Source organism: Oncorhynchus mykiss, chromosome 27 (genome assembly GCF_057628025.1).
Source record: "Oncorhynchus mykiss isolate SJ-2025 chromosome 27, ASM5762802v1, whole genome shotgun sequence".
Classification (NCBI taxonomy): domain Eukaryota; kingdom Metazoa; phylum Chordata; class Actinopteri; order Salmoniformes; family Salmonidae; genus Oncorhynchus; species Oncorhynchus mykiss.
In genome coordinates, this window is record NC_143048.1 from 5,793,088 (window position 1) to 5,808,544 (window position 15,457).

A 15,457-nucleotide genomic window follows, 5' to 3' on the forward strand; every position below is an offset into this window, starting at 1 on the left:
TGGGCATTTGTTTCGCGAACTCTACCATCACTTTCACTACAAAAACACAGCTATATACCATTTTTCCCAGACCCCTAATCGTTTTTCTATTAAAATCTTGTGATTTTTGAGCGAAAACCTGAAAAAACAGGGGGAAACGGAAACCTGGAAAAACAAAATGGAGGGAACTAAATTTGGGGAGAATCAGGCAAAAACATTCAACAGATTTTATAGGGCCCTACTTAACTGGATCATAATGGCTAATCCTTCAAGTGGTCTCTTTCACTTTCTGGACCCTGTGATAATGCGAGCTTAGCACTGTTTGCTGACAACTGAAGCAAGCTTAAAAAGTTAATAGGGAATGAGTGAGATTTTCCAAATCCTGACGGGTGCTGCTTTTTCTCCTCGGAGCCGCAGTGCTGCCTGCTACCTCTGCAGCCTGGACATTTCTAACTCAGGAAACGGGAGCTATGCCAGGAGTGCTCATTCTTTCTGGGAATCTGTCCCTGTTTTCAGCCTTGGTGCTGGGGCTGGTGAGGTTGGCTTTCCCCCCAAGTCTGGGTCAGGGCCATTGTTTAAGGAAAATAAAAAGGGGGAAAATGGCATGATATGGATTTTATTTTTTTATCCTTCATGGGATAGCCTATTTATTAATTTGGGTTATAAAAATGGATCATTCAAATTATTAGCATTGGTACTTAGTTACCAATGCTAACGTAAGCTATAATGGCTAGCTGAAGCTCCTATTCGGCCTTCTGCATGTGTGTGACCGGCTTGTTCACTGTCATTACTTCTCAGCCACATGAAATTAACTTCTAAAGAACTAGCCGAATCCACACATTGGCCAGCAAAGATCAATGACAGTTCCTCGTCCGTTGGTTCCCCATGAGAAGACTCAAACTGCTGGAACATGCCTCATTATTGATGTGATGGAGCTGAAATGAACAGCATAGAATCAGCTTTTTTTTATTTTAAAGTCATTCATTGTGATTAATGGTCTTAGCCCTTCCAATCAAGCAACCAATGCTTCTCTTGAAAAGTTCCCTATTTCAGTTGATTCCCTACTTTACCCCCTACCCCACTTATGGACACTAATCCCTGCAAGGCACTACAAGCAGCCAGCCAGTCTGCATCGCAGTCGACAGACTGAGCAGAGCATAACTCAGATTTTATGATCATGACAGTGGTCTGTTTTTGAACTGTAAAGGACACAATTGGATAAGATCTGAGAGGGGGTGGGGGGGGGTGGGGATTTGACCTGGCAAAGCCTTTAATCTTTTAGCTGCTGCTGTCTGTGTTAAAGAAAGCTTGGTGTAGTTTCACCAGGATTATGATGTTTACCAGCGTTGGTCTCGGGAGACGCTTCAGTAGACCTCTTGTTTTTGCTGCTCCCAAAACCCCTTGCAAAGTACCTGCAGTGTACTGTACAGGCGTACATGTTCTTGTTTGAGTCTGCTGATGTTGTCATCGCTCTGTGATGTTGCTCGAATTGGATTATGTTGATGATTGACATTCTCCCCTCTTTTGCCTTGCAGGTTTTCCAATAAAGCAAACAGGTAAGAAACCTCATTTCATACAACCAAGCGGTAAGCTGTTTTATACGTGTGTTCCTGACGTTTCTACCCAACACAGAAGTAATGTTTTAGGCCTAACCACCAACAGAACTCACAGGCCAGATGAAGGAAATGAAGCGGTCTTTAGGAGAAGCCTGCCTGCCTGCCACATACACACACACACACACACACTGGTCCTCCTCACTGAGTTCAGGGGAGGGGGACAAAGGGGTCCTTCTTTTAGCACGGCCCATCTCTGCCTAGTCCGGCGAGAAAACAGAGGCCTTTTACAGCCACATGTATGCAGAGCAGGGCCCACGCTCTGGCCTTACGACATTCCTCTGACGAGAGCCCATTCACTCGCTCCTCCAGCTCTTACAGACCCACTCAGCAGCACAGCCAGTCCAAGATCATCTGTCAAATGCAGTTATTATCATGATTCATAAGATGTCACCTCGTCGTTGATGGGGTGGCCATTGAGTGAACAATTGAGTTTCTCTGTTTTGAGCTTGTGGATATTCCCATCGGCACTGCAGTCATTGGTGGTACTCCACGACATTTAAATTGTTATGTTTCCTATAGAAAAGGACAGTTGTCAGTGTTGTACGCCTAGTAGCGGCTCACAAGTAACATATTGTGTTCTTCGATAGCACAGTGGCTGTGCTCCTTAATTCTCATCAGGTTAACTCTTATGGTTTACGTTTTTCCGATGTTTCCTTGTTTTTTTACAAAGCTCTCTCTTTTCAGAAGCAGTAGCATTCTCAGTAAAGACCACCCCCCTGACAAGAAACCCAAAAGTGATAAACCGGCAGTCTCCTCTTCACATGAGTTTGACCCTACAGGTAAACCTTCTGACACACACACACGTACAGATGAATGGTTTGCAATCGGCATGATGGGATGGTGGGAGTCGATGGTGTATGCTATGCACTATGCTTCATGTTCACTGTGTGGATATACACAGTTTATTTTTTAATCTCTGATCTGCTCCTGAATTTCTGAACCTTTAAGGCCACCATGTCTTTAATAGGTCTTGCAGAAGTTTCGCTCTATTTGATTATGCACAGATCTTTGTTGTGCACAATCACGTCTTCTGTTCAGTGTTACTGTACACAAACTGTTTGGTGTCCTTAATGCCAAGTGAAAAAACACCAGACAACTTTTTTGTTCATTCACACTATTGAAATCTGGGCGTATAAGAGAAAAGGCACGGATTATGTTTGGGTATGATGACTCGTCACTAGCTTTTATTCTCATCAAACAACCAGGGCGATTTAAAGAATTCTCATGCCCTCCAACTTATCTCAGAATGACGCAACGAACATGGACAAGACGTGTTCAGCGAGAGGTTCCCCAAGACAAGTCTCGGAGTGGTTGTTCACTTTCTTCTGATGTTTAGGCCCACGCTCTAGTCTCATTTTTGTCAGCCTAAAGCAGAGATACAGTAGAGTAGAGAAGCAGCAAGCAATTTTATATATTTTTTTATTTTACCTTTATTTAACCAGGCAAGTCAGTTAAGAACAAATTCTTATTTTCAATGACTGCCTAGGAACAGTGGGTTAAGAATGACAGAATGAGAGATTTTTTAAATATATTTTTTTACCTTGTCAGCTCAGGGATTTGATCTTGCAACCTTTCAGTTACTAGTCCAACGCTCTAACCACGAGACTAACCGCCACCCCCAATGTCTTCCAATCTTTAGTGGAGTAATATTATCAAATGATTATTCCGGTTGAAAAATTTGAGATTGGATGAGGTTTCATTCCGATGGACTTTTCTTTACCCCTGTTTGCATGTCCATGTTTCTTACTCTGTATTTCACCTTTTGGCTTGCCTTTTTGTGTTGCATGATTCCTATTTCCTAACAATGATATCCCCAAATAGTTTAAGCTCCATCATCTTTAACGTGATCTAAATGAATTGGCTGTTTTTTGGGGTTTAAGTCAATTGTCTCAGTGCTAGTCTCAAGACATGATCTTAACAACAGAGTGTACTTGAGATTGGATTTGGGTTTGGATAGAATACTACCATTTTAACTCTATTGTCACAGACTGTCATTACAAGCAGAGGCATATATTTTTTTGTAGTGTAAAATAATTGTGCAAAGAAATTTGCGCTAAGGAGGTGATTATTTAACTAGAGTTGAGTGAACTGAGCAATACATAAATAGTCGGCTCTTTGTAACACCCATTGAAGAAAGGTTTCAAATAAAATCACGCTGCCAGCTTGAGTTGACAGCTTTGCACACTCTTGGCATTCTCTCAACCAGCTTCATGAGGTAGCCACCTGGAATGGATTTCAATTAACAGGTGTGCCTTTATTAAAAGTACATTTGTGGAATTTCTTTCCTTTTAATGCTTTTGAGCAAGTCCGTTGTGTTGTGACAAGATTGGGACTCACCATGGTGGAGTTTAGTCAGCTAGCCAACGGCACTTGCTGCACTGGTGGCCTATTTGTGGGTGCTTTTCCAAAGCCTATGCTAGATACTGAAGTGAGTGTAATTGGCTCCAATTAGTGTAATTTCCTCAATATCAGGAGTTGAGAAATAAAGTTGGCATCATTAGAAAGAATGTTATATTTTCTATACTGTAGTTTTGTAATTATTTTTTATATTTTTTCTTTGAGGACCCCCTGCAGTTGAATACCCCTGCAGCACAGTACAGTAAAGTAGATATGTACAGTACATTATACTGTACTCTACTCTAGTGGGTGAGAATGCTTATTACCGTACATTTATTTTGGCAGGGTGTCATATTGAGACAATTTTTCAAATGAGCCATGCGTGGTACAAACACACACATCAGTACAAAACAAAATAAAATACTACATTACAAAACTAGATCATAAACTAACACAATCTTCACATAGAGCGTTCCCCATTGTTTTAAATCCCCTAAAGGGCAACATGCATTCAAGCCTGAGCCTCCCCTGAAACACATTACACATCTGTGGAGCATAAAAACCAAAAGCAGCTCTCCCTAAATCAGAAGCCACCCTTGGAACCTATAGCACCATCTAATCTTGTGCTCTTGTATTGTTTTGACCTTGACGAGTGTTGTCAGATACATCCGAAGTTTCTGCCAGAGCGCTTTGTAAATAAACTAAAGGGAACGCTGCTCTCCTATAAAGAGAGATAAAGACATAAAAGACATAAAGAGATGCCCAACCCACCTTTTGATACAATACACAGTGGTGAGTTCTAAAATGATCACTAGAAATGAGTCTAAGGGCACAATGGAAAACAGCATCTAGAAGTTTAAGTGTGGAAGCTGCTACGTGCATGTAGATTATATCCCCGTAATCTAAAACAGACAAAAGTGGTCTGGACAACTTCCTTACTATTATCAAAAGACAGACATGCTCTACTGCTGTAAAATAATCAAATTTTGATCTTGAATTTCTTTACCAGCTCAAACATTTAATTTCAAATGGCAATTTATCATCTAGGCAGATATCAAGATATTTACAAGAGGGAACTCGTTCAATTTGTGTTCTGTTCAGGCTAGTAAATTCAAGGTCGCTTAAGTCTAAGTTATGGGACCTAGAAAATAGCATGTATTTTGTTTGGTTTGCGTTAAGTACTAACTAAGATCTAAGAGTGACTTCTGTAGCACTTGGAAATCAGACTGCAATTGTGAAAAGTATTGGTGTTGCAGACCAAGTCAAAAAATAATAGTTAATGTCAAGCCCTACATAATGTAAAAATGTTTTTAAAAGTGTCATGCAATGTAGGCATACAATGAACATCGCATATAGGCTACTGTATATAGAAATCCAAAGCTATTTTCATGTGAAAATGTTATGGGATTTGCTCCATTGGTTTTGTTGGTAGGCCTACATTATGCTCAAATAGCCACAATAGCCTATTGGCTACTGTCTAAAACTGTAAGGGTACAGCCTAAGTGTTCACTATAAACGCGCACCGGAAGTTGCACAGAATTCTCACAATGTTCATCTTTCCGCTCACAAGACCTAAAATTTGCTCAGTGCCCTAAAACATTTTAGGGAACATTGGTCCCCACTCTTATGGCGTGCCAGCACATAAGCTGCCTTTCATACTTTTGGAATATTTCCCGATGTTAAATTTTAAAATGTGGGTTATTGAGCCAGCAATGAGGGGTGCTGAAGGGTAGGCGGTAGGTGTTATAGTAAGTGTCAGTAAGGGCCGGGAGAGGAGAAAAAGTGGATTTTGACAGTCTTGCTTTGACTACTAGAAAGATAACAGTTATGAGCTGAACATAACAGTATGCCAGTGGAAGGGAGGACAGTAGCAGGTGACCCAACTGTGGTTTGTAACCACTATGATTTCCCATTGTAGCTAATTCAACTGCAGTAATTCCATTACAGTTTTTTCTGTAATTCTGTTACCGATTTGGAATCAGAAATTCTGTGTTTTAACAAACTTTATCAGTAAAATCACTAACTAATTGGTAGGTCTACCTTGTTATTTTTGTGCACTTTCATTATCCTCCCCCCTCATGATGTAGTTGATTAGAAAATATCTTAAAGATATTGTGGGTTTTCCGTAATGGAATTTGAAGGCACAAGGCAATGTTTCTTAAACTTACAGAATGCAAAAACTTTCTCCAAAACTAAATTGAATTGTTGATATTAGTTGGCAGGGGTCTTCAACATTATTGTGTTTTGATGTATTTCTAATACCCTTTAAGACTTTTTATGTTAGATGTTGTCTTAGACCCCTTTTCCATCTGTTTGACCAGAAATCAAGCTTTTGCTTATTCCATTTTTAGGATGGGAAATGGTTGAAAAATGTATATATGCCTTCATTTCACAAAAATATAGAATCTTAGCTTTCATTTGACAGCCAACTTGATATGCCCCTATGAACTTCACGTGTTGGTGTTCATGGCTCCTTTTAGATGGAAATGCCCAGATGCTAGCTACATTTGTTGATGATGTAAGCATCCTTGAAATATCATGTAAGCTATTACTTTTACAAATTGTATATATGTCGTCATCAATAAAACGTCACAATAAGATGCAGAGTGTTCAATTTGCCTGCTGGGGGGGGGGCAAGGAAACTCCCAGCTCTGATAAAACCATTGACAACTGCGTGCTGTTTTCAAGGGATTGTTAAAGAAATGTTAACTATTTGGTTGTACTATCATCACCTATTGAAGAGCAGAGTCAGAATAAAAAATGCCTGATTATTCCATGAAAAACTAGTTGTCACATTAGCTCTATCAGAGTTCTACAGCAAGCAACTACATGCATTTCATGATTAGTAAACATCAATTGATCATCTCATTTCAGATACGTGAGGGCAACATCACGACATCTCTCAATATTGGCCACCATTATTTGGATGTTTGAGTGATATAAAATAAAAGTGAACTATACCTGACAAGTATAAGTGGTTTAGGTTCATTTCCCATCCTTGTGGGCTCTACCTGTCAAGCAGCAGAAGGGTACATTTTCCTATGTACTGTTAGCTGATAATGTTTACTTTGCAAGCTACCGGTAGAAACGTTGTACGGTTGGCTAAACATAGTGGTAAGTAGACCTAACGTACTTTTCTCCAACCAATGTAGGCCTACCTAGCGAATTTACTTAACATCCCTTTTTCAACATTGTTTTTAAGAGTGTTTAGTCACGCTTGCTGCTGACAGACATGATGGGCTACATTGATTGATGGACCATGTCAAGTTGGCTAGCTAGCTAATAACATCACGTCAATATGGCTAATTAAACAAGCTAACTTTCAGGAGATGAACTAGACGGTTATATCCAAATATTGTTTGATTTGCTTTCTATCTATAGTGATGATGAGAATAGTCCAACTGACAATTTTACCAGAACGAGGACTTGCCCACGACTAGCTCTTTCCAGAAGCCTAATCTCTTGATGAAGCATGCAAAATAACACATGTTGTTTGCTTAGCTAGCTAGCTACATGCCAAATGGATAGGCTACCCTCATGTAGCTGAAATTGCATGATCACTTGGTGTTTACGGTTCATGAAAAACATGCAGTTAGTTACTGGCTATATAACTCTGATAGTTCCTACTATGCTCTTCAAGGGGTTATGATATTACAACCAAATAGTTAACAATGTAGTTGTCAATGGTTTAGTGGGGCTGGGGGTATCCTTGACCCCCAGCATCCAAATCGGACACTGCACCGTATTGTCTTTTTAAAAAAAAAATATATATATATTGATGACAAGCTATGAAATCTATGCTGTTTTTAAATTTGGTTCCAATCCTGTGATAGGCCTACATTTCAACTGGTGTAATTAACACATGTAGGTGTAGTCAAACGTAATGTCTACCTAGCAGCTACCTATTTCATTCATACTCAGACAGCTACACTCCTGTCATTCTATCCCATTATTTATTAGCTAATGTTTTATTTAGATTTCTCCCTCCACAGTGTTTTCTCCTATAATTTTCTTTCTTTTTATTTGTCTCTTTTTTTTCCTTTTTGCGCTGGTTGTTGTTCTGTTGGGTGTTGTGTTGCTCTGCCTGCCCGCCTGCATTCTGGTGGGCCAGACGTTCTGGTGCAGAAGAGTGACTGTGTTCTAGTGGAGGGGAAGCCCGAGTCCTGTGGTAAGCTGCTCCTGGTTGGTGTCGCTAGCTGCCTGCCTCTCTGCTGGCTGTTTCTCTTGCCCTCTCTCTCTCTCTCACACTCACACTCTCTCACTCTGACCCCCTCTGCTCCTCCCGATTCAAAACCCTCCCCCAGCCTGGAGCTTATATCTCGCCTGACCCAGCCTCTTTTGTTTTGAATGTCATGAGCATGGCTCTCCCCTACAAGACCCAGGCAAGCACAGCCTGCCTGTTGGAAGAGCTCAGAGGGCACAGTGCTAGTTTTCCCACTCCCTGACCCTCTCCAGCCCAGTTAATTACTACCTCATTGCCCTCCAAACACCTGTCTTCCCTCATCTCACAGTACAAGAGGTCTAGGTGTGTGTGCGCATCAAGCATGCACGTGTTCATGTGTGTGTCCCTGTTTCAATTATGCTTTGTGTGGTTTTGATTGCAGTGCCTTGACATCTCAACCCTCTACATACACTGTTCTACTAACTCTCCACTCGCTAACAGCAGTGTGTACATTAGCCTACAGATTTCAAGAACTCTCTGCACTTATTTGACCCTAACCTTTACAGTGACCAATGAGTGCAGTGGTTGTCTTAATTTGAATCCTTCACCCTCGGTTCACGGTGTTGTTCTTTCGGCCTGCTACCTCTCCTTTCACAGGACACCATTGGGTGTCTGGGTTCACCTACCAAACTGGCCTTCGTCAAACTGAATCTGAGGCCCCTGTTTGTGAAATCATTGTTCTCTCTCTGTCCTGCGAAGGGCTTGTCCAGCGATGTGTGATCATTCAGAAAGATGAGAATGGCTTTGGGCTGACGGTGAGCGGAGACAACCCAGTGTTTGTGCAGCTCGTCAAGGAAGGTAAGGTCGCACACACACACACACACACACACACACACACACACAATGGAAATAGCCATGGTCTTTGCCTTCACTTACTTTTCATCCTCAATAGTCTCAGGGCCAAATCTTAGCATCAGATCATCAGCCAAATACTGGTAAAAAAAAAAAATCAGGAACTAACCAGGAAGTTAGTTTGAGCCTCTGGTGTACTGCCATGTCATCTGTGTGAGAGATGGGAATTCTAACAGGCCCTGAATCCAAGGCAGCTCTTGTCTTTTCCCTTATAGAGGCTGATGTGTGCGTAGTGAGCTGCACACATTAGAGGGAGAGAAGCTTGGGGTCTCAATGTGTGTGTATTCTTATGGATGGGCTTGGTAATGTTTCTCCCAGTTGAAGTTACGAAGGCTGTTGTCTATGCTGCAGATACAAGTGGTGTAGGCTACTTTTCAGTATCCCATACACAGCCCAAAGGTGTTAACATACAGTATTGCATTTATATACAAGTTTACGCTAGATTACTCCTTTCAGTCACATTTCTGTTTCCCCACACTTTCAATGTTACATTTAAGATGGTTTAAAATACCTGTATATTCTTTGTGACAGGGCTATATTACAGTTCCCCATATAACGCAGTAGTGTGACATGGTAGGAATTTCTGCCTGCTTGCCTAAGCTGTACAAAGCCGCACTGGTGTTTATGTTGACGGCACGGGCACTCATTTCTGGTGCCACCTATGTCTCGGTTGTCTCCGGACCCTATAATATTCCTCTGAATCCTATCCCATAATGAACCCTCTCTCTGACTCCTAAAGCCCTATGTCTGGGGAGGAGCAGCCTAATGGGCTCCTTCAGCACCACACAACCACTGTGATGGTTAGGGGCCCGGAGTTCCTCCCGATTAGGTCTGGAAAAACTCAGGCCCCGAGTTATGGTGTACGATATGTTACGATATACGATGTACTTCGATAGGGCAAACAGTGGTATTGTAATGGGTATATTGGGCGTTGTTCATCTTATACACTGTTATTTTTCCCTCCTAAAGGGTTGTTCTGTGTTTTCCTGACTCTCGTCCCCTCTGTTTCCTAGATGGCGCTGCAGAGCGTGCGGGTGTACAGACAGGTGACCGGATCATCAAGGTACACTAATCTATACAGTTGCGGCCAAATATATTGGCACCCTTGCACTTTTCTTAAATAACTCCTATTCTCAAATAAGTTTGCTGTTTCAGCTCTTGCCATAGGTTACAGATGTGATTTAGATCTGGACTTTTCATTGGCTACTCCAGAATAGTCCAATGTTTCTTCCTGATCCATTCCCAGAGTGCTTTTGTGTTTGGGTTTTTTGTCTGGCTGGAAGACCCACAACCACGTTTGGACCACAGGGTTGAACATTGCACTCCAAAACACTTTGATAATCGTCTCATTTCATGACATCACAGGGTAGGATTAAAAGTAAAAAAAAAAAAAAATAATAATAATAATATATTTTCAAAAGCTGCAACGAGTTTTCAGCCCAAGGGAAGAAGGGTATTTTCCTCCTCCTCACTTAGAAATGTGCCGTTTTCACACGTTGACACTGGTATTATGCTGCAGATAATAAAAATGAGTTAGAAAATTGGCGGAGTTGCCCTTTTTAAGTTGAAATTGGTTCTGCAATGTTGAAAATCCAATAACAAGATATTGTTATTGTTACTGATCACGACCCAGGTGCCTTGTTGCCATCTCGACATAGTCTCCAGTCACAGCTTGTTTTGTGAACCGAGGCTTCTAGCCAAAACACCAGCTCCACAGTGCCACCTGCTGGTTGGATTAGATCCTATCAAAAAACACAAAAACCTAAACATTGCTGTCACTGGGGTGTGTGCGAAGAGGGGTGGATGAATGAAATACTGAATTGACATTAGGCTGGACAGGACATTAACTCATTTGATTTCCAAGCAGCGTTGAATGAATTTTCTCACTATGACTGTTTTACTTCATTCCAGGTGAACGGGACCCTAGTAACACATTCAAACCACGTGGAAGTAGTCAAGCTCATCAAATGTAAGCATTGTAAAAGTTTTATTGTTCGTAATTGACACCGGAAATTCATTGCCTGGGTCCTATTTGTGCTGTATTTCCAACTAATATTTTTGTCGTGGTTGTTCCAAAGACCATGGAAGTTGCTAATACAGCACAAACAGATCTGGGACCAGGCTAGGAAAGTCATGCAATGATAATCAGATTTAGGCCTAGTATTCCGAATACACCTTTTATTAACCATATCTCCGTATCCGTCTTATTTCTTCAGCGGGCTCCTATGTGGCCCTCACAGTGTTGGGGCGACCCCCTGGGTTGCCCCAGATCCCCCTATCGGAGAGCGAGGCTAAGCTGGGGTTCCCGGGGCCCCAGGCTGGGTCGTCCCCTGTCTCCTCTCCAAGTGCTCCTGGACAGCCAACGGGGGAGCGCCCATACAGCCCCCATGACCGCATCACCTCTCCTCTACCGATATGGGTATGAGAGCGCCTCCTCCTCAACTTTTACTGTCTTCTGAGATGCATTCCTCCTTTGTGCTCCATCTTCTCCATGTCATCCCTCTTTGCCTGTCTGTCCTCAGTGTTTGTTTCCATAGTTTATGTTTGTCTGTTCACTAAAACTCTGTTGTCCTCCCTTGCTATTTCACTTCATTTCTTCTACTGTGTGTTTGGTTCCATGTCCTGATCAAGCGCTGTTTGTCTCCTTCCCATTGTGCAGGAAGAGAACAACAGCGTACACAGCCAAAAGGTGGACATCCTGCAGAAGATGTTGTCCAAGGAGCAACAAGATTTGCAGGTGAGCATTCTATCTGATGTAGGAGAAACCATCTCTTTTAGTATTTGGGCATATGCTAAATTCAGGGCCCATGTTCATGAAGTGTCTCTGAGTAGGGGTGCTGATCTAGTCTAAAGTAGGAGTGCTGATTTTAGTTTAGCTTTTTAGATTATAATGACTATGAATTCATGGAGACCTGATCCTAGATCACCACTCCTACCCGAGACAGTGAATATATACGGGTCCTAGTCTATGAATTGGTTTTGAGAGACTGCTCACTCTGGACATACGAGGTCAAATACTGTCAAGAAAAGCAATGTTTTGTAGTTGGATGAGGTTACATTTTGAAGCATGTGAAGTCATGGTCTTTGTCCTAGAATTGTATTCGAATAGGTTTTGAGACGTTCAGAACAACACTGGTGTGTCTTGTTGATAACTGACTATAAGAACTTTTCCTGTGGTTTTGTACTAGAACAGTCACTTTAGCAGACAGCCACTCAGAAGAGAACCAGTCAACCCCACCACCTCCCCTCCAATAATTCTCTCTTGTGCTTCACAGAGCCACATTACCCACTCCACTAATCACACTTTACTGCTGCTACGTGTGTAAACACGACAGGGCCAGGACAGTATAGCCACAGCAAGTGTGTTGAGAAACACCTTTGAAAAGGAGTGCAAGTCTATACCATTCAAAGTCCAAAATACTTTTATGGACTTGGCTACTTTGGATTCCAATGACGTCTGACTGAGTGTCTCTGCCGCCCTTCCTCCTTCTCTCCCTCCCTACAGGCAATGAAGGAGGAGTACAGCAGGAATCCGACGCCAAAACTACTGAAGGACATCCAGGAAGCCAAGAAGCACATTCCACAGCTGCAGTGGCAGCTCAGTAAGGCCACTGGAGGAGCACAGGTAACTTGCATCCCTCCCAAATATTTTTTCTTCTTCTTCATATTATACAGTGCATTCGGGAGTTGACCGTGCATGTTGACCGTGCATGTCAGAGCAAAAACCATGCCATGAGGTCGAAGGAATTGTCTGTAGAGCTCTGAGACAGGATTGTGTCGAGGCACAGATCTGGGGAAGGGTACCAAGCATTGAAGGTCCCCAAGAGCACAGTGGCCTCCGTCATTCTTAAATGGTAGAAGTTTGGAACCACAAAGACTCTTCCTAGAGCTGGCAGTCTGGCCAAACTGATCAATCAGTGGAGAAGGGCCTTGGTCCGGGAGGTGATCAATAACCTGATGGTCACTGACAGAGGTCCAGAGTTCCTCTATGGAGATGGGAGAACCTTCCAGAAGGACAACTGTGTCTGCAGCACTCTACCAATCAGGCCTTTAAGGTACAGTGGCCAGACGGAAGCCACTCCTCAGTAAAAGGCACATGACAGCCCGCTTGGAGTTTGACAAAAGGCACCTAAAGGATTCTGACCATGAGAAACTGATGAAACTCTTTGGCCTGAATGCTAAGCGTCACGTCTGGAGGAAACCGGGCACCATCTCTACGGTGAAGAATGGTGGTGGCAGCATCATGCTGTGGGGATGTTTTTCAGCGGCAGGGACTGGGAGACTAGTCAGGATCGAGGGAAAGATGAACAGAGCAAAGTACAGAGAGATCCTTGATGAAAACCTGTTCCAGAGCGCTCACGACCTCAGACTGAGGTGAAGGGTAACCTTCCAACAGGACAACGATCCTAAGCACACAACCAAGACAACGCAGGAGTGGATTCTGGCTATTGTAATATGTAGTATTAATAACTAATAGCTAGTGTGAGAATCTGTGGTTTTCTGTGAGTGCCATAATCAGTCCAATGAGTTTTCCCGGACTATGTAACCTTACCAGGGCAAACTTCTGCCCTAAGCAATGATATTTATAGGTAGTTGATCTGTGCATGTTCTGCTCCATTTCTGTAGACTGTGTGTGTTGAAATCATGACAATATAGATGTATGCTCAATGCTTACAGTCAGACAAGATACTTGTTGGTTTTCGCTTTCAATTATGGGGAATATTTATATTTTCTGCGTGTGTCTGACTGTGATATCATTCTAAGGATGCTCTGCAATTGGGTGACGGAGATGACGGTAGCATGGTGGACATGGACCACACCCCTTCCTCCAGGGGAGACAGTAGCAATGACCTCTCGTGGAGCAGCAGTACCATGTCCCCTGTAAGTGTTACTTTCAGTTTTGAACCCAGCAGACAGTACACTACAACCCAAACCCGCAACCCACTGCTGTGTCCCAAACAAGTGTTTGTTATTGGACCGGTCCAGATAATCCCTCCCTGTTTCAGCTGAGTTTCTTCCATTTGTTTCCTAATGAACACCGCCCAGGTCTAGCTAGATGAATGTTTGATAGCTTACCAAACGTTATCCTTTTGCAGGTTCTCCGCAGTTTTGCACCTGCTTCCCCGGAGAGCCTGTGCCAAAGAGACATGTTGTCCTACCACAGCCCAAAGAGCACGCCCCGAGACAGCTTCAACTCCTGCCACTCCCCCGACCCAGAAGACACTCCAGACCTGGTGAGATCGAGACCTGGCTCATGTTCATTTGGGCATGCAACTGAAAACACTTAAATGTTTTGCCACGTAAAACCAAAATGAGCGTTTCTAATTGGACTTGTCCAGGTAGTCCCTCCCTGTTTCAGTCAATTTTCTTCCATTTGGTGTCTAATGAACATGACCCATGCCCTGCAGATGTGGAGCCAACTTCATTCAACACCCCTTTGATGGTATATGAGGTTGTTAGCTACCTCAGAGAACGGAGCAGTCAACACTCAATGAGTGCGAGATCTAAGGGCTGTGTTCCTCCTCTCCCCACCCCTCCAGGACTCGCTGTCCCCCTCTGCTGTAAACAGCCCTTCCTCACGCTTCGTCTCCCAGATCATTGGAGCTGAGGACGACTACTTTGACTCTGATCAAGAACAGGTAGGCCCTAAATACATCCAAAATAAGGTGAAAAATATAACTTCTTTGCATTCTGGCCTATCGACCCAAACGTTTGTTTTTTAACATTCATTACAAACACTGTGAAGCATACCAGGGTGCTGGAGTTTTTTTGTCCAGATTTCTCTCCCCCTTAAAGGGTGAAAGACTGACAAGCCTCACTGAGGATTTTCTAATGGGGTTAAGCTAGCTCGTAACACACTCTGACACACACACACACTGTGTGTATCTCAGGTCAATGGCCAGTGCAGCTGTTTCCAGAGCATGGAGCTGCTCAAGTCCAGACCTGCCCACCTGGCAGCTTTCCTGCATCACGTTGTCTCGCAGTTTGACCCTGCACCGCTGGTAAGAGTCCCTACACACACACACACACACACACACACACACTCACACACTCACCCTCACCTGACCATGTTTGTGTTGACCAGTTACAGACAACAATAGTTTATAAAAAAAATATATATATATACAGGGATGTCAGTGCAGTGCTGACACAGACATGATGGTGTAGAACGTGTTTGTGTCACCTCTCATTGATCATGTGAAATGTTTCTCTCCAGCTCTGCTACCTCTTCGCTGACCTGTGCAAGCAAACTAACTCCAAAGAAACCAGACGGGTGTTCATGGACTTCCACAACTTCTTCATTGACCGGGGAGCTGTGAGTTGAGTTGAACTAACCTAGTTCCGGGCACACATTCACCAAGAGTCTCAGAGTAGAAGTGCTGATCTAAGATCATGTAACTCATATTTAGTATGCTCTAAAAGGATAAATTGATCCTAGATCAGTGCTCCT

General features: G+C 42.9%; 1 protein-coding gene across 7 annotated transcripts in view; it reads left to right on the plus strand.

Annotated features, from left to right (window-relative positions):
- Window positions 1-15,457, plus strand: part of arhgef12a (Rho guanine nucleotide exchange factor 12a) — a 71,051-nt gene that overhangs the window by 35,153 nt on the left and 20,441 nt on the right. For 3 of the 7 annotated variants that reach the window (XM_021587338.3, XM_090224279.1, XM_090224280.1), the window contains 13 exons: window positions 1,515-1,535; window positions 2,280-2,374; window positions 8,854-8,952; window positions 10,020-10,069; window positions 10,918-10,975; window positions 11,223-11,425; window positions 11,666-11,743; window positions 12,512-12,631; window positions 13,771-13,887; window positions 14,103-14,240; window positions 14,547-14,645; window positions 14,898-15,008; window positions 15,224-15,322. In XM_021587338.3, the coding sequence (XP_021443013.3) occupies window positions 1,515-1,535; window positions 2,280-2,374; window positions 8,854-8,952; window positions 10,020-10,069; window positions 10,918-10,975; window positions 11,223-11,425; window positions 11,666-11,743; window positions 12,512-12,631; window positions 13,771-13,887; window positions 14,103-14,240; window positions 14,547-14,645; window positions 14,898-15,008; window positions 15,224-15,322 (1,288 nt within the window). Of the gene's footprint in view, window positions 1-1,514; window positions 1,536-2,279; window positions 2,375-8,043; window positions 8,101-8,853; window positions 8,953-10,019; window positions 10,070-10,917; window positions 10,976-11,222; window positions 11,426-11,665; window positions 11,744-12,511; window positions 12,632-13,770; window positions 13,888-14,102; window positions 14,241-14,546; window positions 14,646-14,897; window positions 15,009-15,223; window positions 15,323-15,457 lie in introns of all 7 variants that reach the window. The other 4 variants (XM_036965128.2, XM_090224278.1, XM_021587336.3 and 1 more) reach the window with 3 other exon arrangements.